Here is a 25,983-nt window from a genome sequence, read left to right as displayed (position 1 = left end):
CATCTTTATACCTCATTTTACGCCAATTGTCTATGACATGACACTTTCTATCTTGTTTATGTCTCTAATCAACTTTTATTTTGTGTTTTTTGTTTGATATTTAGATTTACATTATTAATTATTTAGTAAGTGGATCATTGATAAATCAAGATTAGCGTTATATAGTTTAGTTTTTCACCTTCATGATGTTAGCGTCGCGAAAAAGTATGTGTTTCATATGAAGAAAGTGAAGGCCTTCACAAGTATTTTGTTTTGATATGCAAAGGCCCGTGGATGAAAAGTGCGAGAGCGAGGCCCAATCCGACCTCGAGCGCTCTAGCAACATGCTAGCAGCGCCTGACGATAATAAGAAGACCGAGCTGGACAAATCTGACACGACACCGAAGGCAAGTGAAGAGGATCCGAAACCACGAATAGTGCTCACATTTCGCTCCGAAAAGACAGGAACGCGTTCTAGCAACATGAAAATAGTTTCAGCCGAAGAGAAACAAGAGGAAATCTCGCCGCGGCGTTCCACTCGCATCAGAATACCCGTTATGTGGGATTCTGAAGAGGAGGCAGAATTTACGTCGCCCAAGAAAGAAAAAGCTGTAAGCAGCGTGTCGGAGAACGAGGAAGCTTCCGACGGGAGCACTCCCAAACGCTCCACACGTCGGAGAAGCAAGGAGTTCTCTGATAACGTCATCGCTAACGCCATAGCTAGGAAGGAGAAGTATAATGACCCTGGACCTCCAAAGAGGCCCTCTAGACAAATAAAACCCACTCCTAAGGTACTAGGGAATAAAGAGCTGAGGTGGCTGCAGTCTCAGCCGCATATTGTTATAGACAGGTCGGAGGAGGGTGTGATGACCCGCAGGTCGGCGCGGAGGAAGAGCTTTGAAGCTGTGGAGGAGAAGAAAGTTGGGAAGGTTTTTGAGGAGGAAGAAGATATTGAGGCAGAAGAGATGGAACTGGAAGGTACTTTCATTTTGTTTCATAATATCAAAGACATATGTAACTCCGATCTCTCAGAAGTCTAAGGAAAAATCGTGTTTTGGAAATCAAGAAAAAGTCATTCTCGGATAGATTGTGTACACACCTTTGGTCTATGCTTGGCTAGATGGTGTTGATGGCACTGTTTGATATTTAAAAAATTTAACACGGTATCAGTGAAAGAACATGGGTGGGTTATATAAAAATAATAAAATCATTTATCCATAGATATACATTTTTTTGATAGTTTTATACATTTTCATTTTGAGATTTAATCATGTGTGGATGGATGTCAGTAAATTTACAGTGACTACAAAATTTACTGTGACAGGACCCCTCTATACTATCTATTCTCTTTGATAATGATCATTGTCTTACACTAGTACTAGCACCCAAAAGAAAAGGATGAGTATTATAGTTCTTTTTGTTCTTATTTACTGACAAATTGGTTTGACCAACTATACTTAATACTTTGCAGAATCCCAGACAGAGGAGACGGAGGTACAATCAAACAATGTGAAGAAACTGAAACACCTCTGTGAGCTGGGGCTCCGGGCCATCAACCCTGCTGCCCTGAGTGACAGCCAGGAGGCTGAAGACAGGTCATTGGATCTTTTAACTGATACTTTACTTTATTTACCCACCTGATATCATATTTTGGCCATATTCCTCAATATATTTAAACTTTCATTGTGTGTAACAAAAAGGGTTCCAAATTAAAAAACAAAACAACTGCTTCTGGGTCTCAGGAGGTTAGGTATCTGGCCCGATACAACTTTCAAGGAAAAAGCATGCTCCCTTAAGACTGGCAACACACTTACAAACCCTCTGGTGTTACAGGTGTCCATGGTAATTGCTTACCATACCTGATTTGTCTGCTCGTTTACTTCCTATATAAAAAAACACAGTTACTGCAGAAATGTTGGGTTGATACAAGTATGATGCCTTAGTTTGCAGTCAGTAGTTCATTGTTTATGGCAGGGCTCTCCAAACCCCGGCCCGCGGGCCAAATCCGGCCCGCGAAGCGTTCCAATCCGGCCCGCGGAAGCCAGGACAGGACAGCCACACAGCAACCAGATACTTATAATTTATTTTTAGTCATAATATTAAATAGAGTGTAATTATTAAAAAAACCCTTTCATTGTTATTATTTATATGACTAGATTTATGTATTACGCGTGTTGATATATTAATATTGTTAACAATGATTTAATAGTATAATTTCTAGTATATGTAAATTTGGCTTAAAATGGTGTAAAGTAATAATTTAAAAAACAGAAAGTTGTTTTTTATTCATTTTAATGACTAGAATAATATATTACCTACTACGTGTGTTTGCATAACTGCATAACTATTATTTAACAACTATTATAAGCAGAAATATTATTTATATATTTATTATAATTATATTTAGTTTAGGTACTTATTAGTGCTGAATGTGCTTTACCGATAAATATAGATTTGGGGTAGAAGAAAACATAAAATAAAATAAAATAGTATGCAATAATTCTTTTGAAATCCCAAATAGTTAATAGTTATTATAAAGTAGGTATGGACATGTTGTTTTTTTTTATATATATATATATCGGCTTTGCATTTATTAATTTTTGATATGTAGTTTTAGCCTGGTTTTAAAAATGTTTATAGCTTTTGTTTCCTTTATATTTGTTGGTTGTTGTTTAAATATGTACCGGATAGGTTTAAAATTTGGAATAGTCATGACGTGAACAACAACTATGTGTCTGGGACATTGAGCAGTGTTTTTTTTTAAATGCCCAATACATATTATACATCAACAGAGACGAAGACATGGAAGAACTAGAAGATGAGGAACTGGACGAAGAGCTCATCAGCAAACTAGCCGAAGCGGAGACCGGCTCCGACGAGGACGAGGGTGATGACGACGAGTTCTTGTGCGCCGCGGACGCGTCGTGCGGCGAGAGGCCCCGGAGGTCCACCAGGCTGTGCTCGGGCTATGGAGAGGATGATGAGATGACAGAAGACGGGAAGTGAGTAGCATGTATATTATGTGCTTGTTTTAGCAATAGAGGATGACTCTGAGATGACCAAACCCCGTCATCAATCAAATTGAAAATTAGGGTTGACAACAGTCTGTCTCACATCTCAGCTACATCGCAAATATCGCAATCCGAGCGGCTTTGTCGCCGTTCACTAGATTTACTATTTACCAAATCCTGTGGCGTAGCGTGTACTAATATAGCCGTGGGCGAAGTAGCATCTGCGATGCCCCTTCTTTTCAATGTGTATGTTCCAAGGTAATAAAAAGGGCTGGCCTGCGGGCCCCATAATGCCGGGGCCACACTAACGGGAAGCACCGTTGATTATCAGTGTGGTCGTATGAAAAGAGTCAATCATCGCGATAATCAACAGCGTTTCCCGTTAGAGTCGCCCTGGCATAAGTGGAAGGCCGTGAGCGAGGGGCCGCTTCGCCCACGCCTAGCTACGCCACTGAACTGACCAAATCTTATATAACATATATCTATGTATTTATTTATGTGATTATTTACCGTTCGTACAGATCACAGCCGCGACGCTCATCAAGGATACCTAAGAGTGTAGAGTACTTGTCGGACACCGAAAGGTAAACCGATGTCAACAGCGTACAACTAGCGGCCAGGAATGTAAACTAATTTGTACACATTTTTATCTCGCTATTTATTTATACGAATATGCTAAAGCCCCGTCTCCATATCGCGCGGCAAACCATCGAACATTGGCTCGCGCGGCAGCCGCGCGCAATGAATACCGGGCTGCCGCGCGAGCCAACTCGATGCGCCCGGTATCCATTGCGCGCGGCTGCCGCGCGAGCCAATGTTCGATGGTTTGCCGCGCGATATGGAGACGGGGCTTAAGGTTAATACGGGCAAGTGTGTCTGGCCTTTACATTAGGGCTTGTTTACACACTGATTAGTGTTTAATGTGAATACATACATTTGCTACTTGCGTTTAGTGGCAAATGTATGAACTGAACTTGCACTCATCACTAATCAATGAGTAAACAGGCCCCGTTATGAAGGCCAGTTACACTTATCCCGCAGCCACATTTAGAGTCAGGCTAAGCTAACTCTGCACCGTGTTTGATAGCAGAGAGTGTGCAAGTGTTATTTGCAACGTCATAATTTCATAGAAGTTTGACATTTATGATAACATTCCATACTCTGTGCTATCAGGCGATGCACGTGCCGCTTACAAAATTTTAATTAATTAATAAAACATTTGAATACCATCTCTTCAATAATGTCTTTCTGTAATTAAAAAAAAATCGCGGTTTACATTTTTGGCCAATTGTATATAAAATCATTGTCAGTAACTCACGGTGTTTCATAGGTTCCCGCTTGGTTTAGATCGCACTGCTACTAACACTCGCTTCCGGGTATTCGGTATTTTTTCTGGGCACTTAGGTACTTATTACTTACTTACTTACTTAGGTTATTATTAGGTACTTGGGTATTTATTAGGTACTTAGTTTGCTTCTTTGGCTGTGTAAAAGGATAATTTTCGTGACAAAACTATCCTAGAGTCCGTAGACGTGCACGTGCGTGTGCGCTATAATGTTAGAGCCTTGCACGCACACGTCACGCCAGCGGTGTGCCGTTTCTTATAACTATCTGTATATTACAACGCACACGTGAACGTCTACGCACACGCATCCGGTGTGCCTTAATTACACGCCGAAGAGTAATAATGCGATTTTGTGATGTGTTTTGTTTATAGTCAATAGTTATTTGTACAACAAGAGATCAAAGTTTGATATTTCTTCGAGTGCTTATTTTGAGTCCCGTGCAAGCGAAAGATTCTATACTAGATTCACGAGCGTAGCGAGTGAATCTAATTTAGAATCTTGAGCGTAGTAAGGGACTCAAAAGCGCACGAGATGTAAATAACTTTGATCTCGTGTAGTTCATAAAACTTTTCACCTCAGCAGTGAGAACATATTAAAGATCCCGAAAAATGTATTCCTTCTTCATCACTTACCTCTATTCACTCATGTTTTCTTAAGATATACCAACAATTAAATTTTCACCTCAGCATTTCGAACAAATACTTTGCTACTTAAAAACAGTGAGCAAAATCGCATTTTGCTCATTTTGTTTCACTCAGTGAGCAAAATGCGATTTTGCTCACTGTTTTTTTAGTAGCAAAGAACCCTTGTTCGAGCTGCTGAGGTGAAAATGTTCTTTGGCTATAGACATTACCTATTCCTTTGTTGTTGATTGTATTTTATATTGGTGGTATGGTTATATAAAATCGTGTCGTTCAGGTCAAATTGATCACTAAAGTCGGAATAAAATAATATTTATTTATTATTCTGTTGTAAGCTTATCTAACTATTTTTAGTTTTATACTAACGAGGTGGCATTCAGGATATGGCGTATAAGGCGGGATACTCGTAGTGAAAGCAGGGCTTCACGCCGCTTTGGTATAAAATTGCTGGGCTAGATACAAATGATCATCACCATTGCTTGAAATTATCCATATCAATTATTTACACTCCCATATTGGCTACATTGATAGACTTTTTTAAGCATATTAAAATTATGGTAAACGGGTTACCTACATATATAGAGTTAGACTAAGATAAGTCTGCAACGATTTTGAATATTTTGATAGCACAAACAGTGCAAGTGTTATTTATACGTCATTATTTCATAGAACTGTGACGTACAAAATAACACTTGCACTGCGTGTGCTGTTAAAATCGTTGCAGACTTTTCTTGGTCTAAGTCTGCTCACGTATTATTAAGTTGAATACACGGTGTAGACAGTTTTCGATTCGTTTTTGAGAATCTTCATCAGGAGCAGCGACTAATGATCGAGCGCCTGACGTGTAACCCGTTCGAAATAATTTTAATATGTTTGTCTCACGGGAGCTTCATAGTATTTTTTTTCAGCAGTAGGAACCCGGCGGGTGCCGATGATACGGAGGCTGAATATCCGGATGAAGAGTCTGGTGTCACGGCGACTTGTTACTGCGAGGCGACCAGCAACGTGTACGCCTCGCCTAAAGACTTGGACGGTCAGTGTTGATACCTCACTACATTACCTTTCAAATTATCGTGTCCGGATGAAGAGTTGGAATAGCTATGAACAAGGCTAACCCAGACGAATTGAAAGTTTATTTTTATACAGCTAAGGCCCTTTTGCACCATCCCACTAATCTGGGGGTTAACGCACTAAACCGTTAAAACAGTGTCAAATTGTACTGGTAACCGTGGTAACTCCAGGTTTAATCTGGGTGAGTGAATGGTAAATTATGTAGGCACAGTAAATTACCTGCCATCTTTCGACAGCAGATTATAACTGTTAGAACGCCAATTGACATTGACCTTTATTCTTTTACTGATTGTGTTAAATATTGAAATTAACGCCATGTACCCGACAGCAGGCTAAAGGTAGGGTGCAATCTTTTCGAGAGATGGCGCCATAACCTTTGGCCTACTGTCGGGTTAATTTCAACTGTGCATACATAATTTACTTTACAATCCACCTCTATTTCAAATTATCTTTGATATAGCGGAGCCAGTGTTCTGCCAAGCCGTGGAGCTGGTGGACGGGATCCGCGTGGGCTGCTCGCACAGCGCGCTGCGCACGCCGGCGGGGCTGGCGCCGCTGGTGCGCAGCGGCCCGCGCGCGCCCTACGTGCTCGCGTGCGAGCAGCACAACCGGCAGCTGCGGCTGCACATGGCGTGCGCGGCCTGCGGCTGCTTCTGTACGCAGGTGGGTGCGCTCCGAGCGAAGCGAGCCAAGACAAGACAAGACAAGACAAATTATTTATTTGTAAACATAGGTAACAGTGTTGGATAGGTACAAAAAGTATTTGAGAACGCTATGTTTCGCCGGCAGGCATACAAATTTGAAATTAGGTATACAAGTGTGGACATTATTTTTAATTTGGTTAAATATCATAGAAATTAGCCTTATTTATCAAACCTTAGTCAATGCAAGTGGTGTCTACCTATAAGTAATTGTTACGCTTAGCATAATTACTCAAAACGTTTGTTGTTGTACTTTATATAGTGTAAACTATTGTTGGTGAACCAATAAATAAATAAAAAAAAATACTGAAAGTGAAGGTGAGTGCTACTTGATGAAGTTTGGAGCTTATAGGGATATCTAAGTGTATCTTATTGCAAAGTTTTCGTTATCAGGGTTTAAATGTTTAACCTTCAATCCTTAGGGCGTGTTCTACCGCTGCAACAGGAACCACTACTTCCACGTCGACTGCGGCATCTCCAACGATCCCAAACAGAAGCCCGGGTGCCCGCACTGCGGCGTCTACTCCTACCGATGGCAACCTGTCAATAGGGAGTGCCGTAGAGTGCGGATCACCGCTAAATGCTCCAATAAGAGGGTGTTCCTACCCGATCAGAGGGTGCAATGGTAAGTTTATTTGTAACTAAAGCTCAAAAATGACCCCACGTGTACAGTCGATGTCAAAGATATGTTTACACTTTTGCACCTTAATCGTTTGTAATAAGGCGAAAAATGTAAATATATCTTTGACGTCGACTGTACTTAGATATTGTGCCGCGAGCGACTCAGCTTTACAGCGCGCAGTTTGACAACGTCAAATATTGTATTTCACAAAAATACCAAAGGTTTTCCCAAGGACGCAAGAAAAACATTTTTCATTTAAAAAAGGACGAAGGATTGCGTAGCGTTACAATAAACATAAGAAATGTTTCGTTGACCTGATCGAGACTGACATTTTAATGACTTTACATATAGTATGCACACTAATGTAATTTTAAATTAACAGATAAAAGGCATATCTTTGTTTCACCAATTCGTCAATCTGTCTTCTACAGCACACCAGCATACCTCGGCTTCTCCACGCTGGACCCCGCGAGCTTAGAACAAGACCCCATAATCCCTCCAGAACTACTGCCGACGCTGACGGTGGATCTCGAGGGTCTGCGGACACGGGACCCTACGGCTACGGACGCGGGGGATCTCTACCCCGCTATACTAGCGGGGGCTAAGGCTGACGAACTGTTGCCTATGATAGGTGAGTGGCGGGGTCGCCATGTAACGTTATAATGACCCTACAACTAGGTGATGTGATCGAGGGTCTGCGGACACGGGACCCTACGGCTACGGACGCGGGGATCTTTATCCCGCTATACTGGCGGAGGCTAAGGCTGTTCAACTGTTGCCTATGATAGGTGAGTGGCGGGGTCGCCATGTAACGTTATAATGACCCTACAACTAGGTGATGTGATCGAGGGTCTGCGGACACGGGACCCTACGGCTACGGACGCGGGGGATCTCTACCCCGCTATACTAGCGGGGGCTAAGGCTGACGAACTGTTGCCTATGATAGGTGAGTGGCGGGGTCGCCATGTAACGTTATAATGACCCTACAACTAGGTGATGTGATCGAGGGTCTGCGGACACGGGACCCTACGGCTACGGACGCGGGGGATCTCTACCCCGCTATACTAGCGGGGGCTAAGGCTGACGAACTGTTGCCTATGATAGGTGAGTGGCGGGGTCGCCATGTAACGTTATAATGACCCTACAACTAGGTGATGTGATCGAGGGTCTGCGGACACGGGACCCTACGGCTACGGACGCGGGGATCTTTACCCCGCTATACTAGCGGGGGCTAAGGCTGACGAACTGTTGCCTATGATAGGTGAGTGGCGGGGTCGCCATGTAACGTTATAATGACCCTACAACTAGGTGATGTGATCGAGGGTCTGCGGACACGGGACCCTACGGCTACGGACGCGGGGGATCTCTACCCCGCTATACTAGCGGGGGCTAAGGCTGACGAACTGTTGCCTATGATAGGTGAGTGGCGGGGTCGCCATGTAACGTTATAATGACCCTACAACTAGGTGATGTGATCGAGGGTCTGCGGACACGGGACCCTACGGCTACGGACGCGGGGATCTTTACCCCGCTATACTAGCGGGGGCTAAGGCTGATGAACTGTTGCCTATGATAGGTGAGTGGCAGGGTCGCCATGTGATGTTTGATCGAGGGTCTAAATCGAGTATTTCAATTACGCTGGCCGAGCAAAAGGGTATTTGACTGTAATAAATTATTTTACACCATGTATGAAATAAAGCACCAGAAGAATAATTGAGAAACGTGGACAGTAGTTATTTTTAGACACAATTTGTATTTTAAAACGTGTATAAAATTATAAAGAGTAGGTAATTTGATTGTGACGTCACACGCTAGTGTTTCATATAAATTCTATAGTAGCAATATCGTTTTGACAGTTCGAAAAAAGAAACTGATTTGACTGGTAGTCAAATAGCCTATTCTATTATACTTCGTTTTTTTTAGGATTAGAAATTTGGTAAACAATCTTGATGTGTCTTTTAATTGAAAAACACATTTTAAAAATAAGTTACGGTAAATATGTTACAATTATGAATCTAATACGATCTTTTATAGTGTTCTGCTTTCATAAGTAATAGTTATTGATTTTTAAAAAGTGTTTTTCAATTAAAAGACACATCAAGATTGTTTACCAATTTTCTAATCCTAAAAAAACGAAGTATAGTATAAAGTCATATGTTACGTAATGATATTAATCGTAATTTGTAATGTTGTATTGCAGTGTCGTGCCCCGACATAAACAAGCCGGTGACGGGCGGCGGCGGTGTGGCGCACGCGGCGGCGCGCCGCGGCCACCTGGCCGCGCTGCACCTCGCGCAGTGCGCGGGCGCCAGCCTCGACGCGCAGGACAAGCGCGACCTCACACCGCTCATGTGCGCCGTCAGAGGTGGCCTATCTATTTAATTTAATTTTCTTTATTTAGAAACAAACAGAATCTATTACAATGAAGGGTTATCAGACTTATAGACCTACAGTTTCCTTAATTAGAATATATATTAACCATATAACTTATATAAGTAGTACTAAACTAAATAGATTTCAAAGTTGAAATTAAATTGAAGTTACAATAATAACAAACTAAAAGTGCACTTAGAGTTGACTAATAACTATCTAATTAAAGCCCATTAATACACTTCAAGGTCAGTCGTTTGAAACTACTAAACTTTACATTGAAAATATCTAAATTTTGAAATTTATCATCCTACATCCTGCATGCTCTTCTAATGAAACCGTTTCTCGCGTAAGAAGTTCGACTACGAGTAATATAAAAGAGGTTCTTCTTTCTACATCTATTCGTGCTAGCTCGCGTGAAATCACTTATTGTTATTCATCTTCCTCGCGTTGTCCCGGCATTTTTGCCACGGCTCATGGGAGCCTGGGGTCCGCTTGGCAACTAATCCCAGTAATTGGCGTGGGCACTAGTTTTTACGAAAGCGACTGCCATCTGACCTTCCAACCCGGAGGGTAAACTAGGCCCGTTTTTAGGGATTAGTCCGGTTTCCTCACGATGTTTTCCTTCACCATAGAGAAGTATTATTTATACATAGAGTGCTCACTCCATACATCAGTTTTAGTACCAAAAAGACTATTAGCATCTAGCATCGAGTAGCGGAACTATCAGTACTGCTACTTGACAATAGATGTAGCACCGACCGGAAAGTCTTATGCTGTTGAGATAAGACTTTCCGGTCGATGCTACATCTATTGTCAAGTAGCAGTACTGATAGTTCCGCTACTCGATGCTAGATGTAGACACTGAAATTAATAGTCTGAACTGATGTATGGAGTGAGCATTCTATGTATTTTTTCCTCTATGCCTTCACCGAAAAGCGACTGGTAAATATCAAATGATATTTCGTACATAAGTTCCGAAAAACTCATTGGTACGAGCCGGGGTTCGAACCCGCGACCTCCGGATTGCAAGTCGCACGCTCTTACCGCTAGGCCACCAGCGCTTTTTGTTCTTCACTTCACTTATTGTTATTATGAGCCCATAATGTCCCACAGCAATGCATAAATCGTCTGCAATAGACGGAAAGGCCTGCGATAATGTCCCACTGCTGGGCAAAGGCTCTTATTCTTCCACGTATCCCTATCCTCGGAAGTCTCCCACTAGTCTCTGTCAAAGGTGCCAAGCTCAACAACTACTGAACGGATTTTCATGCGGTTTTCACCTATCAAGAGCGTGATTCTTGGGGAATGTTTAGGTATATAATTTGGTAAGGTTTTGTGTAACCCGTGCGAAGCCGGGGCGGGTCGCTAGTTACCTATAAATGCAAGAAACCCTTTGTATACCATCGTCTAGCTATTTGTTATGTTACTACACCCATATGTGACCAATTTGCAATATTTTATCTAAAATAGAATTCTTTCAGCGCTCTCCAAAAAGACCCAATCGAAGCCAAAACACACCGACTCAGACGTGGAAATGGACGCGGACCCAGAGAGCGAGAAGGAAGACGACAAGAGCGAGACGGGCAGCGACGAGGAGCTGCTCAAGGTCATACGGTACCTGGTCGCCGCCGGGTGCGACGCCAACCTGCCTGTGAGTGTGTTCTCTTCTAACAATAATTAAAAAAATCAAACAAAACGAAGGTGGGGATAGTTTGCTAGCATAGCTTAACACATTTAGTGCTAAGCTATGTTAGCAAAAGCGCTGGGCTTGCTACGAGCGTAGCCGATAACATGAGAAAAACCGTATGCAGCGAAAAGCGACTACGGATAGTACACCCGCCTGACGGGTTGCTGGCGGTGAATGCGTTAATATACCTACATCTAATTGTATCAAAATATTTTCTATAATGTTGATATCATCCACTTTCGTCTTAAAGTGTAACTTATATTTTATGTTGTCGCTGCAGGGCCCCGAAGGCATGACGGCGCTGCACACGGCCGCCCGCTACGGGCACAAGGAGGCGTGCGCCGCCATCTTGAGCTCGGCGCGGTCGCAGGTCGACCCGCGCGACCACGGCGGCTGGACGCCGCTCGTGTGGGCGGCGGAGCACTCACACGCAGCCGTAGTCAGGTACAGTGTGGCAGGGGTACACAGCGCTGCACACGGCCGCCCGCTACGGGCACAAGGAGGCGTGCGCCGCCATCTTGAGCTCGGCGCGGTCGCAGGTCGACCCGCGCGACCACGGCGGCTGGACGCCGCTCGTGTGGGCGGCGGAGCACTCACACGCAGCCGTAGTCAGGTACAGTGTGGCAGGGGTACACAGCGCTGCACACGGCCGCCCGCTACGGGCACAAGGAGGCGTGCGCCGCCATCTTGAGCTCGGCGCGGTCGCAGGTCGACCCGCGCGACCACGGCGGCTGGACGCCGCTCGTGTGGGCGGCGGAGCACTCACACGCAGCCGTAGTCAGGTACAGTGTGGCAGGGGTACACAGCGCTGCACACGGCCGCCCGCTACGGGCACAAGGAGGCGTGCGCCGCCATCTTGAGCTCGGCGCGGTCGCAGGTCGACCCGCGCGACCACGGCGGCTGGACGCCGCTCGTGTGGGCGGCGGAGCACTCACACGCAGCCGTAGTCAGGTACAGTGTGGCAGGGGTACACAGCGCTGCACACGGCCGCCCGCTACGGGCACAAGGAGGCGTGCGCCGCCATCTTGAGCTCGGCGCGGTCGCAGGTCGACCCGCGCGACCACGGCGGCTGGACGCCGCTCGTGTGGGCGGCGGAGCACTCACACGCAGCCGTAGTCAGGTACAGTGTGGCAGGGGTACACAGCGCTGCACACGGCCGCCCGCTACGGGCACAAGGAGGCGTGCGCCGCCATCTTGAGCTCGGCGCGGTCGCAGGTCGACCCGCGCGACCACGGCGGCTGGACGCCGCTCGTGTGGGCGGCGGAGCACTCACACGCAGCCGTAGTCAGGTACAGTGTGGCAGGGGTACACAGCGCTGCACACGGCCGCCCGCTACGGGCACAAGGAGGCGTGCGCCGCCATCTTGAGCTCGGCGCGGTCGCAGGTCGACCCGCGCGACCACGGCGGCTGGACGCCGCTCGTGTGGGCGGCGGAGCACTCACACGCAGCCGTAGTCAGGTACAGTGTGGCAGGGGTACACAGCGCTGCACACGGCCGCCCGCTACGGGCACAAGGAGGCGTGCGCCGCCATCTTGAGCTCGGCGCGGTCGCAGGTCGACCCGCGCGACCACGGCGGCTGGACGCCGCTCGTGTGGGCGGCGGAGCACTCACACGCAGCCGTAGTCAGGTACAGTGTGGCAGGGGTACACAGCGCTGCACACGGCCGCCCGCTACGGGCACAAGGAGGCGTGCGCCGCCATCTTGAGCTCGGCGCGGTCGCAGGTCGACCCGCGCGACCACGGCGGCTGGACGCCGCTCGTGTGGGCGGCGGAGCACTCACACGCAGCCGTAGTCAGGTACAGTGTGGCAGGGGTACACAGCGCTGCACACGGCCGCCCGCTACGGGCACAAGGAGGCGTGCGCCGCCATCTTGAGCTCGGCGCGGTCGCAGGTCGACCCGCGCGACCACGGCGGCTGGACGCCGCTCGTGTGGGCGGCGGAGCACTCACACGCAGCCGTAGTCAGGTACAGTGTGGCAGGGGTACACAGCGCTGCACACGGCCGCCCGCTACGGGCACAAGGAGGCGTGCGCCGCCATCTTGAGCTCGGCGCGGTCGCAGGTCGACCCGCGCGACCACGGCGGCTGGACGCCGCTCGTGTGGGCGGCGGAGCACTCACACGCAGCCGTAGTCAGGTACAGTGTGGCAGGGGTATACAGCGCTGCACACGGCCGCCCGCTACGGGCACAAGGAGGCGTGCGCCGCCATCTTGAGCTCGGCGCGGTCGCAGGTCGACCCGCGCGACCACGGCGGCTGGACGCCGCTCGTGTGGGCGGCGGAGCACTCACACGCAGCCGTAGTCAGGTACAGTGTGGCAGGGGTACACAGCGCTGCACACGGCCGCCCGCTACGGGCACAAGGAGGCGTGCGCCGCCATCTTGAGCTCGGCGCGGTCGCAGGTCGACCCGCGCGACCACGGCGGCTGGACGCCGCTCGTGTGGGCGGCGGAGCACTCACACGCAGCCGTAGTCAGGTACAGTGTGGCAGGGGTACACAGCGCTGCACACGGCCGCCCGCTACGGGCACAAGGAGGCGTGCGCCGCCATCTTGAGCTCGGCGCGGTCGCAGGTCGACCCGCGCGACCACGGCGGCTGGACGCCGCTCGTGTGGGCGGCGGAGCACTCACACGCAGCCGTAGTCAGGTACAGTGTGGCAGGGGTACACAGCGCTGCACACGGCCGCCCGCTACGGGCACAAGGAGGCGTGCGCCGCCATCTTGAGCTCGGCGCGGTCGCAGGTCGACCCGCGCGACCACGGCGGCTGGACGCCGCTCGTGTGGGCGGCGGAGCACTCACACGCAGCCGTAGTCAGGTACAGTGTGGCAGGGGTATACAGCGCTGCACACGGCCGCCCGCTACGGGCACAAGGAGGCGTGCGCCGCCATCTTGAGCTCGGCGCGGTCGCAGGTCGACCCGCGCGACCACGGCGGCTGGACGCCGCTCGTGTGGGCGGCGGAGCACTCACACGCAGCCGTAGTCAGGTACAGTGTGGCAGGGGTACACAGCGCTGCACACGGCCGCCCGCTACGGGCACAAGGAGGCGTGCGCCGCCATCTTGAGCTCGGCGCGGTCGCAGGTCGACCCGCGCGACCACGGCGGCTGGACGCCGCTCGTGTGGGCGGCGGAGCACTCACACGCAGCCGTAGTCAGGTACAGTGTGGCAGGGGTATACAGCGCTGCACACGGCCGCCCGCTACGGGCACAAGGAGGCGTGCGCCGCCATCTTGAGCTCGGCGCGGTCGCAGGTCGACCCGCGCGACCACGGCGGCTGGACGCCGCTCGTGTGGGCGGCGGAGCACTCACACGCAGCCGTAGTCAGGTACAGTGTGGCAGGGGTACACAGCGCTGCACACGGCCGCCCGCTACGGGCACAAGGAGGCGTGCGCCGCCATCTTGAGCTCGGCGCGGTCGCAGGTCGACCCGCGCGACCACGGCGGCTGGACGCCGCTCGTGTGGGCGGCGGAGCACTCACACGCAGCCGTAGTCAGGTACAGTGTGGCAGGGGTACACAGCGCTGCACACGGCCGCCCGCTACGGGCACAAGGAGGCGTGCGCCGCCATCTTGAGCTCGGCGCGGTCGCAGGTCGACCCGCGCGACCACGGCGGCTGGACGCCGCTCGTGTGGGCGGCGGAGCACTCACACGCAGCCGTAGTCAGGTACAGTGTGGCCACCATCGCGACCGCGGAAGCATGAATACACAGTACATACAGTGTGTATATGTTATACAGTGAAATTTTGACAATCTTGCCGGATTCGAATGTCCGATACACCCGGTAATCCGGCACTTAATTGGGGTACAAATGATGATTCTATGTCTTAATATTTACTATGTGCGCTTATATTATCACACTTCAATTTCTTCATAAATGTCTAAGATCTAATAAGATTCAGATAACAGTAGAATTTTCTATGAATTTAGTATTTTAGTAAAATGTATTTCTACGATATACTAAGAAAATAACATATCAAAATAATATTCCGAGTTGCTCTAACTTCCAGTAATTCGGTTCTTTTGTGTCAGCATTAGTACTGGATTATATAGGGTGATTGTACTGTAGAACAGTACGAAATAAGAAATAAACGAAACAATTACGAGACGAGCGATGATATACAGGTCCGTTAAGTTTATAGCTTACTTTTTTTAGACTCCCAAGCACGATACCTCAATCTCTTGATACCAAAATGAGACTAGCTTAGAATAGAATAGAATAATAATACTATTGTGTGCCCTAACAGGGTGTCATGATCTGACCATATACAATGTAACATCTAATGTACATGACAATACAATATGAAATAAATGAGATATTTTTGTATTCTGTCACCAGATTGCTGCTAGAGCAGGGCGCGGAGCCGACCGCGACGGACATAGAGGGCAACGCGGCCGCGCACTGGTGCGCCCTGGCCGGCCACGCGCCCTGCCTGCGGCTGCTGGTGGAGGCCGCGCCGCGCGCCGTCGCCGCCGTCAACGCGCACAGGGACACCCCCCTGTGAGTGCTTTCACAGTCTAGAAAACAACCGCGCGCGCACCCGAGCTGCATACATCGCCATTGTTAGTAGCTCGGTACTACCTACAGGGCTACAAAGTTTCTTTTTTTTTACATATCTAATCATAATTTTGACATAGAAACAATGCAATAAATAATATTAAATAACTAGCTAAGATTATATAATTGATGTACCTGCTTACATTTTTTTCAATTACTAGAAATTTAAGCTTTTTTATTTTTATTATTTATTATCACTCTATTTATTTTTCATCTTAAGTTAGGTAATTTATAATATGAATATAAAAGTAAAATATAAAAACACTTACAAATCAATAAAAAATACATATATAAACACATTATAAACAAGTGCGAGTCGGACTCGCGCACCATCAACAAAAAATAGAGCAAAACAAGCAAAAAAACGGTCACCCATCCAATTACTGACCCCGCCCGACGTTGCTTAACTTCGGTCAAAAATCACGTTTGATGTATGGGAGCCCCACTTAAATCTTTATTTTATTCTGTTTTTAGTATTTGTTGTTATAGCGGCAACAGAAATGCATCATCTGTGAAAATTTCAACTGTCTAGCTATCACGGTTCGTGAGATACAGCCTGGTGACAGACGGACGGATAGCGAAGTCTTAGTAATAGGGTCCCGTTTTTACCCTTTGGGTACGGAACCCTAAAAACCTAACCTAGGATGCCGCCGGCAGCGGGGCAAGGCCCACAAGCTACCGGTGGTCAGGGCCGCAGAGAGAGGAACCGGCGGACTATCCGCGCCGTGTCCAAGATCACCGCCTTCTGCATCTGGCCCTTGATCCAACCACCTAGCGAGAGTCTCTCAAGATGTTGGTCGAGACTCTTCGCTATTAGACCGTTCACTGAAACAACTATCGGGACAATGCTCGTCGAATCAACATCCTACATGGCGGTTATTTATTTATTATTATTTTGGGCAGTTGTGTAAAAGTCTGTCACAACCCTATACCGTGTTCTTGTGCCGTGTCGGCATTTACGCAAACGTCAAAGGCGTCGATCCACTGTTACTTTTTACACTGTGGTACTTTGTTTAATTCTAGTCTGCAAAGTTATTATTGACGGTGACATATTTCCACTTGTTGCAGTCACGTGGCCGCGAGGCAAGGCCACTACGCGTGCGTCGTGATATTGCTGGCACACGGAGCCAGGGTAAGTGCCCCTATGACTCCACCAAATGCCAGAATCAGCGTACAAATCCCATACAGAATTAAACAAACAAAATAGTTAAATCAATGAACTTTCAAGGTACTGTCAACCGGGGTGAATATGAATGACTGGGGTGAATAGGGACAAAACTTGAAATGTAATTTACTTGACAAAATCTTAATAACTGCTAAAATCTACTATCATTTTCAATCAAATGATACATTTTGTGTGAATATTCTTTAAGTAATTGTCAGGTAAATGATATTTTAAGTTTTGTCCCTATTCAACGCGCTAGCAAATTTTTTTTAAAGAAAGATACGGGCCGTCGGTCAGAACGGTTGACGCAATAACGTCATGGCGAGTCGCCTGTTCGCATGGAAGCAGGAAACTACGTCACGGAGCAAATACATAGACGCTGGCGGCATCTATCGGTCAGACAACTGAAGTTGCTCTCATCTGACCATCTCATAATAGTCATAATACACTGAAGTAACCGGAGGGCCAGGGTGGTAGGGTTGGTTCACCAAACACAGTATACAGGTTAACAGATGTATTGTCTTCCAGCTTGTACACTCTAATCTCCCTAGTCATTCTAATGATCAACTATATATATCGTTAACCTACGTGTCTTGAAGAGGAAAACCCTTATCGGATGGAGAGGTGTTTTATCTGTATATTAATTCGCTTAGCATCCACTACGTGGTTTACGTGTACTACGTGAGCTACGTGTAGATACGCGCATCTGCCTATCACAACACATTTATTACCTTTATTACGGTACGATGTAATTGGCGAATCTCGCTATACTTAAGAGTGCTATTACATTTCGGGGATGAGCGAGTTTAGGTATTTTACGCGCTGCGGCAGGCCCCGCGATCTCAGGTCGCCGAACCCTTCCACCGCATTTTCCCTCGGTCGCACTACAATGATGGATTAAACATTCTTGATCCGATCGTGAAGCATATTGAAATCAATCATAACAACACTAACTGTACTTTAATATCAAAGTCCTAAAAATGTTATTTGGTACGAAAATACTAAATCCAGTGCAAATATACATACTTATGTAGGTCATTATTACTAGAAAGAAATTATACGTACTTACTTAGGTACTCGCTTATTTTCATTTTTCGTCATTGCATATGGTATAGGTTGTATAGTGAAACTATTTTAGCTATATAATAAAACCTTTAATTTGTATTTTTTTATCTTAAGTTTAGAAACGAGCTGATACTAAGCATCTGATGATGAAGCCTGATGATGATGATGAAGGTGGTCACGGATACCAATCAACCATGTAGTAACATGATTAGGCTCGTTTGATTCGTCTCAACAAGATCTTTGGCACTAGGTGACACTCAGGGTCTGATAATGGAGCTGGAAGGTGGCCACTGGTACCAGTCAACTATGCAATTAAACCACTTCGTGTTTGAGCTCGTTTGATTCGTCTCAACAAGATCTTTGGCACTAAGTGATACTCAGGGTCTGATGATGGAGCTGGAAGGTGGTCACCGATACCATTCAACCATGCAACTAAACCACTTCGTGTTTGGGCTCGTTTGATTCATTTCAACAAGATTTTTGACACAAGATATGACTCAGGGTCTGATGATGGAGCTGGAAGGTGGTCACCGGTACCAGTCAACCATGCAACTAAACCACTTCGTGTTTGAGCTCGTTTGATTCGTTTCAACAAGATCTTGGACACTAGGTGATATTCAGGGTCTGATGATGGAGCTGGAAGGTGGTCACCGGTACCAGTAAACTATGAAACTAAACCACTTCGTGTTTGGGCTCGTTTTATTCATTTCAACAAGATCTTTGACACAAGATAGGACTCAGGGTCTGATGATGAAGCTGGAAGGTGGTCACCGGTACCAGTCAACCATGCAACTAAACCACTTCGTGTTTGAGCTCGTTTGATTCGTCTCAACAAGATCTTTGACACTAGGTGATACTCAGGGTCTGATGATGGAGCTGGAAGGTGGTCACCGGTACCAGTCAACCATGCAACTAAACCACTTCGTGTTTATGCTCGTTTGATTCGTCTCAACAAGATCTTGGACACTAGGTGATACTCAGGGTCTGATGATGGAGCTGAATGGTGGTCACCGGTACCAGTCAACCATGCAACTAAACCACTTCGTGTCTGGGATGACAACCTTCCAGCTGCACATCAGACCCTGTGAGTACTATGTTGTGTCAAAGATCTTGTTGAGACAAATCAGACGAGCCCAAACACGAAGTGGTTTAGTTGCATGATTGACTGGTACCAGTGACCATCTTCCAGCTCCATCATCAGACCCTCAGTACTATCTTGTGTCAAAGATCTCGTTGAGAGGAATCAAACGAGCCAAAACACGAAGTGGTTTAGGTGCATGGTTGACTGGTACCGTTGACCACGTTCCAGCTTCATCGTAAGACCCTGAGTTCTATCTTGTGTCAAAGATCTCGTTGAGAGGAATAAAACGAGCCCAAACACGAAGTGGTTTAGTTGCGTGGTTGACTGGTACCGGTGCCAACCTTCCAGCTCCATCATCAGACCCTCAGTACTATCTTGTGTCAAAGATCTTGTTGAGACGAATCAAACGAGCCGAAACACGAAGTGGTTTAGTTGCATGGTTGACTGGTACCGTTGACCACATTCCAGCTTCATCATCAGACCCTGAGTTCTATCTTGTGTCAAAGATCTCGTTGAGAGGAATCAAACGAGCCCAAACACGAAGTGGTTTAGTTGCGTGGTTGACTGGTACCGGTGACCACCTTCCAGCTCCATCATCAGACCCTGAGTCCTATCTTGTGTCAAAGATCTTGTTGAGACGAATCAAACGAGCCGAAACACGAAGTGGTTTAGTTGCATGGTTGACTGGTACCGTTGACCACCTTCCAGCTCCATCATCAGACCCTGAGTTCTATCTTGTGTCAAAGATCTCGTTGAGAGGAATCAAACGAGCCCAAACACGAAGTGGTTTAGTTGCGTGGTTGACTGGTACCGGTGACCACCTTCCAGCTCCATCATCAGACCCTGAGTCCTATCTTGTGTCAAAGATCTTGTTGAGACGAATCAAACGAGCCGAAACACGAAGTGGTTTAGTTGCATGGTTGACTGGTACCGTTGACCACCTTCCAGCTCCATCATCAGACCCTGAGTTCTATCTTGTGTCAAAGATCTCGTTGAGAGGAATCAAACGAGCCCAAACACGAAGTGGTTTAGTTGCGTGGTTGACTGGTATCGGTGACCACCTTCCAGCTCCATCATCAGACCCTGAGTTCTATCTTGTGTCAAAGATCTCGTTGAGAGGAATCAAACGAGCCCAAACACGAAGTGGTTTAGTTGCGTGGTTGACTGGTACCGGTGACCACCTTCCAGCTCCATCATCAGACCCTCAGTACTATCTTGTGTCAAATATCTTGTTGAGACAAATCAAACGAGCCCAAACACGAAGTGGTTTAGTTGCATGGTTGACTGGTACTTGTGACCACCTTCCAGCTCCATCATCAGACCCTCAGTACTATCTTGTGTCAAAGATCTTGTTGAGACGAATCAAACGAGCCGAAACACGAAGTGGTTTAGTGGCATGGTTGACTGGTACCGTTGACCACCTTCCAGCTTCATTATCAGACCCTGAGTTCTATCTTGTGTCAAAGATCTCGTTGAGAGGAATCAAACGAGCCCAAACACGAAGTGGATTAGTTGCATGGTTGACTGGTACTGGTGACCACCTTCTAGCTTCATCATCAGACCCTGAGTTCTATCTTGTGTCAAAGATCTCGTTGAGAGGAATCAAACGAGCCCAAACACGAAGTGGTTTAGTTGCATGGTTGACTGGTACTGGTGACCACCTTCCAGCTCCATCATCAGACCCTCAGTACTATCTTGTGTCAAAGATCTTGTTAAGACGAATCAAACGAGCCCAAACACGAAGTGGTTTAGGTGCATGGTTGACTGGTACCGTTGACCACGTTCCAGCTTCATCGTCAGACCATGAGTTCTATCTTGTGTCAAAGATCTCGTTGAGAGGAATAAAACGAGCCCAAACACGAAGTGGTTTAGTTGCGTGGTTGACTGGTACCGGTGCCAACCTTCCAGCTCCATCATCAGACCCTCAGTTATATCTTGTGTCAAAGATCTTGTTGAGACGAATCAAACGAGCCGAAACACGAAGTGGTTTAGTTGCATGGTTGACTGGTACCGTTGACCACCTTCCAGCTTCATCATCAGACCCTGAGTTCTATCTTGTGTCAAAGATCTCGTTGAGAGGAATCAAACGAGCCCAAACACGAAGTGGTTTAGTTGCGTGGTTGACTGGTACCGATGACCACCTTCCAGCTCCATCATCAGACCCTGAGTCCTATCTTGTGTCAAAGATCTTGTTGAGACGAATCAAACGAGCCGAAACACGAAGTGGTTTAGTTGCATGGTTGATTGGTACCGGTGACCACCTCCCAGCTCCATCATCAGACCTATATATTCTGATTCTGACATGTCATCAAAAGCATTTGTATTCAGCCATTTTTTAATTTAGTACCTATAAAATATCAGATCATTTCAAATATCTTTAATGCTGTCCGGTAGTTACATACTATACTATAAAACCAAATACACAGTACTAGGATCAAAGTTTCTCAGTCGCCGTATACACGCACTGTCACGCACACAGTATAGCATTTTACACGGCGCCTGCCGCACACAATGATAAAAAACCTCGTCGTCGCCGTTGAAAACGTGCGGAGCCGACCGACACACGTCCTACCTCTACAAGCTCTGCCGCGGCACTGAGCTCACGACCGCGCGTCATCGGTAATATTAGAGTCGTTTTCAAAAAATTGCCAAAAAATTATAGTAGAATTTCATAAACACTAATGTATACCATCAGTATAAGCAAACGCTGTAGATTGCTTGAGTATGAAAATGACTTCGATATTAAGTAGAATTTCGTAGGAATTGACACTTGTTTCGGAGAGAAAATTGAGTTTGTTTTTCTTCGATTTTCTCTTTCTCAAAGGTATTTAGGAAAAATGTCAAAAGTAATTCCTAATGTACAGGGTATTAGTAATACAAAATAGCCAGCTTTACCAGAGTAAACTTCTCAACATTTACAAATACGAGCTCATAATTCAGTACTAGACGTGGTTTTTCGGAAACGACCATCAGAAAAAAAATCATTACTAATTTAATAAATTATTTTTCTAATATTTAAAAAGTAATTCCTAAAGATAAGAAGACGCTTTTACCGTAACAAGTACTCATTGTTTCTAATAATTACCCTAAAGTACTGAATGTCATCGAGGAATATCATCAATTTTGCATTATTTTGACTTTTCTTGTTGGAGCGCTCTTAAGGCGATCTTGTTGGATACTTTCAGACGGATGTAGAGAACATAGCGGGCGAGCTGCCGGTGGAGGTGTGCTCGGGGCAGTGCCAGAGCGCCATCTCGCTGAACATGCAGATGGCGATCGCCTCGAGAGAGCAACTCACGCGGTACAAGATGCTGTCAAGGTTAGTAGGAATTTTAGCGATGAAGTTTTTTTTTTTATTTACTCAATAAAAAAATACACAGCAATACATTACACATCTTCTTTCGCCAAACTGCATGACAGTTTGTTGGCGAACGGTAGCACTCAACAATCTTCCTTAATCTACTGTGTAAGGTATTAAGTAGGTACTATCGGCAATACACTTACCTGCCCAGTCGTTAGGCTTTGTCTCAGTGCAATAAGGTTCAAAACCGGTCAGAGAACTGTGACGCCGATGGAATGTTTGTTAACAGGTAACATACTTAAATACAATCTTATTTCTAGTACTATGCTATATTATATAATAATATGTTTATTCTAAAGAAATTTAACCATTAGGAGCTAGTATCAGGTACCTACGTTGCACTTGATAGCATTATAGGTAAAGTAAGCATTATAGGTTCTTACAGACTTATTCAATCAGAATCTTATTATCCAGAACATTACGTCGATAATTGAATGAAATAACTACGTCTGACCCTTTTGAATTTATAATGTTGACCGGGGGCCCGTTTCTCAAAAGCTTATAACTTGTAATACAAGTGGAAGTCCCTTTCTAACAACAGCTGTCAAAAAGTGACATCCTCTTGTATTACAAGTTACAAGCTTTTGAGAAACGGGCCCCGGGTGGTCTAATGGTCAGGACGTTAGCCGTTGTTAGTGCTTAGGTCAATATATACCAGGGATGTTGCGAACATCCGCATCCGCATCCGCGGAACTTCCGCATTATTTTCAATATCCGCATCTGCATCCGCATTAAATCGATGCGGAGCTTATGCGGATGCGGATATCAAACAAGTCGGTACAGGAACGTCTTAGCGGCGGCGTAAGTGCTAGGTAATTTCGTCATTACCTATAACGAAATCGTCTAGATCCAGGAAAGTCGGCCAAGTTACTGTTTATTAAATATAACGCACCTATATTCTTGCTCAAATACGTATATATAATATAAACGTTTCGTTTTTTTTAATAAAAACATACTAAAAATGTAATATTTGACGTTTTCTAAGTACCTAATCTTGACATCCGCATCCGCATCCGCGGATGTGAGCCTTTAAATATCCGCATCCGCATCCGCGGATGTCAAAAAATCAGCATCCGCAACATCCCTGATATATACCTATATACGTTTTTCACATTTATCCATTAGTGGTGGTGCTAAGCTGAAGACGCGGGTTCGATTCCCGCCTCGGCCACCGGGGGACTTGGTCACTTTTTCTGTAGTGTATGATATCTATTTCATTTTATAATTATTAGTCCCAATATTTAATGGATTTTAAACGGCCCCACCGCTCATATTATGTACCGTATTTTTACGTAGTACATTCAAATATTAAACAAGTTATCATAACACAGTCTCTGTTTAGGCAGTGTGGAAACGCCACTAAAAATACTTTTTTTTTACATTTGACGACATTTAGTCACTTTAGTTAACTTAGAAAAACCGGCCAAGTGCGAGTCGGACTCGCGTTCCAAGGGTTCCGTACATTAAGTTCGACTCACGATTGACTGCACATTTCTAATAGGTTTTCCTGCCATCTATAGGTAAAGAACTATTTTGTGTATTTTTTTCAAAATTTTAGACCCAGTAGTTTCGGAGATAAAGGGGGGGGGGATGGTAGGACAGACAGACAGATGCACGAGTGATCCTATAAGGGTTCCGTTTTTCCTTTTGAGGTACGGAACCCTAAAAATCTAGTTTAGTTTTCAAGTATTCCGCTTACCTCCAATACTATAATATCTACCCTCCGCAGCGACATATCCAACGGCCGCGAGCCCCACCCCATCCCGTGCGTCAACGAGGTGGACGACACGCCCGCCCCCGCGGACTTCACGTACGTGGCGCGCCACGTGACGCCGCGACGCGTCGACCTCGACGACACCATCGACACACTGCAGGTTCATATCTAGCCCCAACACTAATCTACTAACAGCGACATATCCAACGAACGAGAGTCACACCCCATCCCGTGCGTCAACGAGGTGGACGACACGCCCGCCCCCGCGGACTTCACGTACGTGGCGCGCCACGTGACGCCGCGACGCGTCGACCTCGACGACACCATCGACACACTGCAGGTTCATATCTAGCCCCAACACTAATCTACTAACAGCGACATATCCAACGAACGAGAGTCACACCCCATCCCGTGCGTCAACGAGGTGGACGACACGCCCGCCCCCGCGGACTTCACGTACGTGGCGCGCCACGTGACGCCGCGACGCGTCGACCTCGACGACACCATCGACACACTGCAGGTTCATATCCAGCCCCAACACTAGTCTACTAACAGCGACATATCCAACGAACGAGAGCCACACCCCATCCCGTGCGTCAACGAGGTGGACGACACGCCCGCCCCCGCGGACTTCACGTACGTGGCGCGCCACGTGACGCCGCGACGCGTCGACCTCGACGACACCATCGACACACTGCAGGTTCATATCCAGCCCCAACACTAGTCTACTAACAGCGACATATCCAACGAACGAGAGCCACACCCCATCCCGTGCGTCAACGAGGTGGACGACACGCCCGCCCCCGCGGACTTCACGTACGTGGCGCGCCACGTGACGCCGCGACGCGTCGACCTCGACGACACCATCGACACACTGCAGGTTCATATCCAGCCCCAACACTAGTCTACTAACAGCGACATATCCAACGAACGAGAGCCACACCCCATCCCGTGCGTCAACGAGGTGGACGACACGCCCGCCCCCGCGGACTTCACGTACGTGGCGCGCCACGTGACGCCGCGACGCGTCGACCTCGACGACACCATCGACACACTGCAGGTTCATATCCAGCCCCAACACTAGTCTACTAACAGCGACATATCCAACGAACGAGAGCCACACCCCATCCCGTGCGTCAACGAGGTGGACGACACGCCCGCCCCCGCGGACTTCACGTACGTGGCGCGCCACGTGACGCCGCGACGCGTCGACCTCGACGACACCATCGACACACTGCAGGTTCATATCCAGCCCCAACACTAGTCTACTAACAGCGACATATCCAACGAACGAGAGCCACACCCCATCCCGTGCGTCAACGAGGTGGACGACACGCCCGCCCCCGCGGACTTCACGTACGTGGCGCGCCACGTGACGCCGCGACGCGTCGACCTCGACGACACCATCGACACACTGCAGGTTCATATCCAGCCCCAACACTAGTCTACTAACAGCGACATATCCAACGAACGAGAGCCACACCCCATCCCGTGCGTCAACGAGGTGGACGACACGCCCGCCCCCGCGGACTTCACGTACGTGGCGCGCCACGTGACGCCGCGACGCGTCGACCTCGACGACACCATCGACACACTGCAGGTTCATATCCAGCCCCAACA

At 47.3% G+C, this 25,983-nt stretch overlaps 1 protein-coding gene across 1 annotated transcript in view; it reads left to right on the top strand.

Annotated features, from left to right (window-relative positions):
* The first annotated feature begins 244 nt into the window (after positions 1-244).
* LOC134660702 (uncharacterized) overlaps positions 245-25,983 on the top strand; it is a 30,067-nt gene continuing 4,328 nt past the window's right edge. Inside the window, exons 1-34 of the mRNA XM_063516482.1 lie at positions 245-957; positions 1,451-1,574; positions 2,772-2,981; positions 3,512-3,574; positions 5,886-6,010; positions 6,509-6,711; positions 7,172-7,374; positions 7,803-8,002; positions 8,207-8,317; positions 8,365-8,475; positions 8,680-8,790; positions 8,852-8,947; positions 9,572-9,736; positions 11,226-11,395; positions 11,712-11,891; positions 12,059-12,229; positions 12,397-12,720; positions 12,904-13,227; positions 13,411-13,734; positions 13,918-14,241; positions 14,425-14,748; positions 14,932-15,086; positions 15,759-15,920; positions 17,046-17,109; positions 22,474-22,607; positions 24,379-24,519; positions 24,559-24,699; positions 24,739-24,883; positions 24,941-25,063; positions 25,121-25,243; positions 25,301-25,423; positions 25,481-25,603; positions 25,661-25,783; positions 25,841-25,963. Of these exons, the coding sequence (XP_063372552.1) occupies positions 258-957; positions 1,451-1,574; positions 2,772-2,981; positions 3,512-3,574; positions 5,886-6,010; positions 6,509-6,711; positions 7,172-7,374; positions 7,803-8,002; positions 8,207-8,317; positions 8,365-8,475; positions 8,680-8,790; positions 8,852-8,947; positions 9,572-9,736; positions 11,226-11,395; positions 11,712-11,891; positions 12,059-12,229; positions 12,397-12,720; positions 12,904-13,227; positions 13,411-13,734; positions 13,918-14,241; positions 14,425-14,748; positions 14,932-15,086; positions 15,759-15,920; positions 17,046-17,109; positions 22,474-22,607; positions 24,379-24,519; positions 24,559-24,699; positions 24,739-24,883; positions 24,941-25,063; positions 25,121-25,243; positions 25,301-25,423; positions 25,481-25,603; positions 25,661-25,783; positions 25,841-25,963 (6,243 nt within the window). The 5' untranslated portion in view covers positions 245-257. The remainder of the gene's footprint in view (positions 958-1,450; positions 1,575-2,771; positions 2,982-3,511; positions 3,575-5,885; positions 6,011-6,508; positions 6,712-7,171; positions 7,375-7,802; positions 8,003-8,206; positions 8,318-8,364; positions 8,476-8,679; positions 8,791-8,851; positions 8,948-9,571; positions 9,737-11,225; positions 11,396-11,711; positions 11,892-12,058; positions 12,230-12,396; positions 12,721-12,903; positions 13,228-13,410; positions 13,735-13,917; positions 14,242-14,424; positions 14,749-14,931; positions 15,087-15,758; positions 15,921-17,045; positions 17,110-22,473; positions 22,608-24,378; positions 24,520-24,558; positions 24,700-24,738; positions 24,884-24,940; positions 25,064-25,120; positions 25,244-25,300; positions 25,424-25,480; positions 25,604-25,660; positions 25,784-25,840; positions 25,964-25,983) is intronic.

Source organism: Cydia amplana, chromosome Z (assembly GCF_948474715.1).
Source record: "Cydia amplana chromosome Z, ilCydAmpl1.1, whole genome shotgun sequence".
In the NCBI taxonomy this organism is placed as follows: Eukaryota; Metazoa; Arthropoda; class Insecta; order Lepidoptera; family Tortricidae; genus Cydia; species Cydia amplana.
Note: the sequence above shows the minus strand (reverse complement) of the source record. Positions and strands in the feature narration are given on the sequence as shown.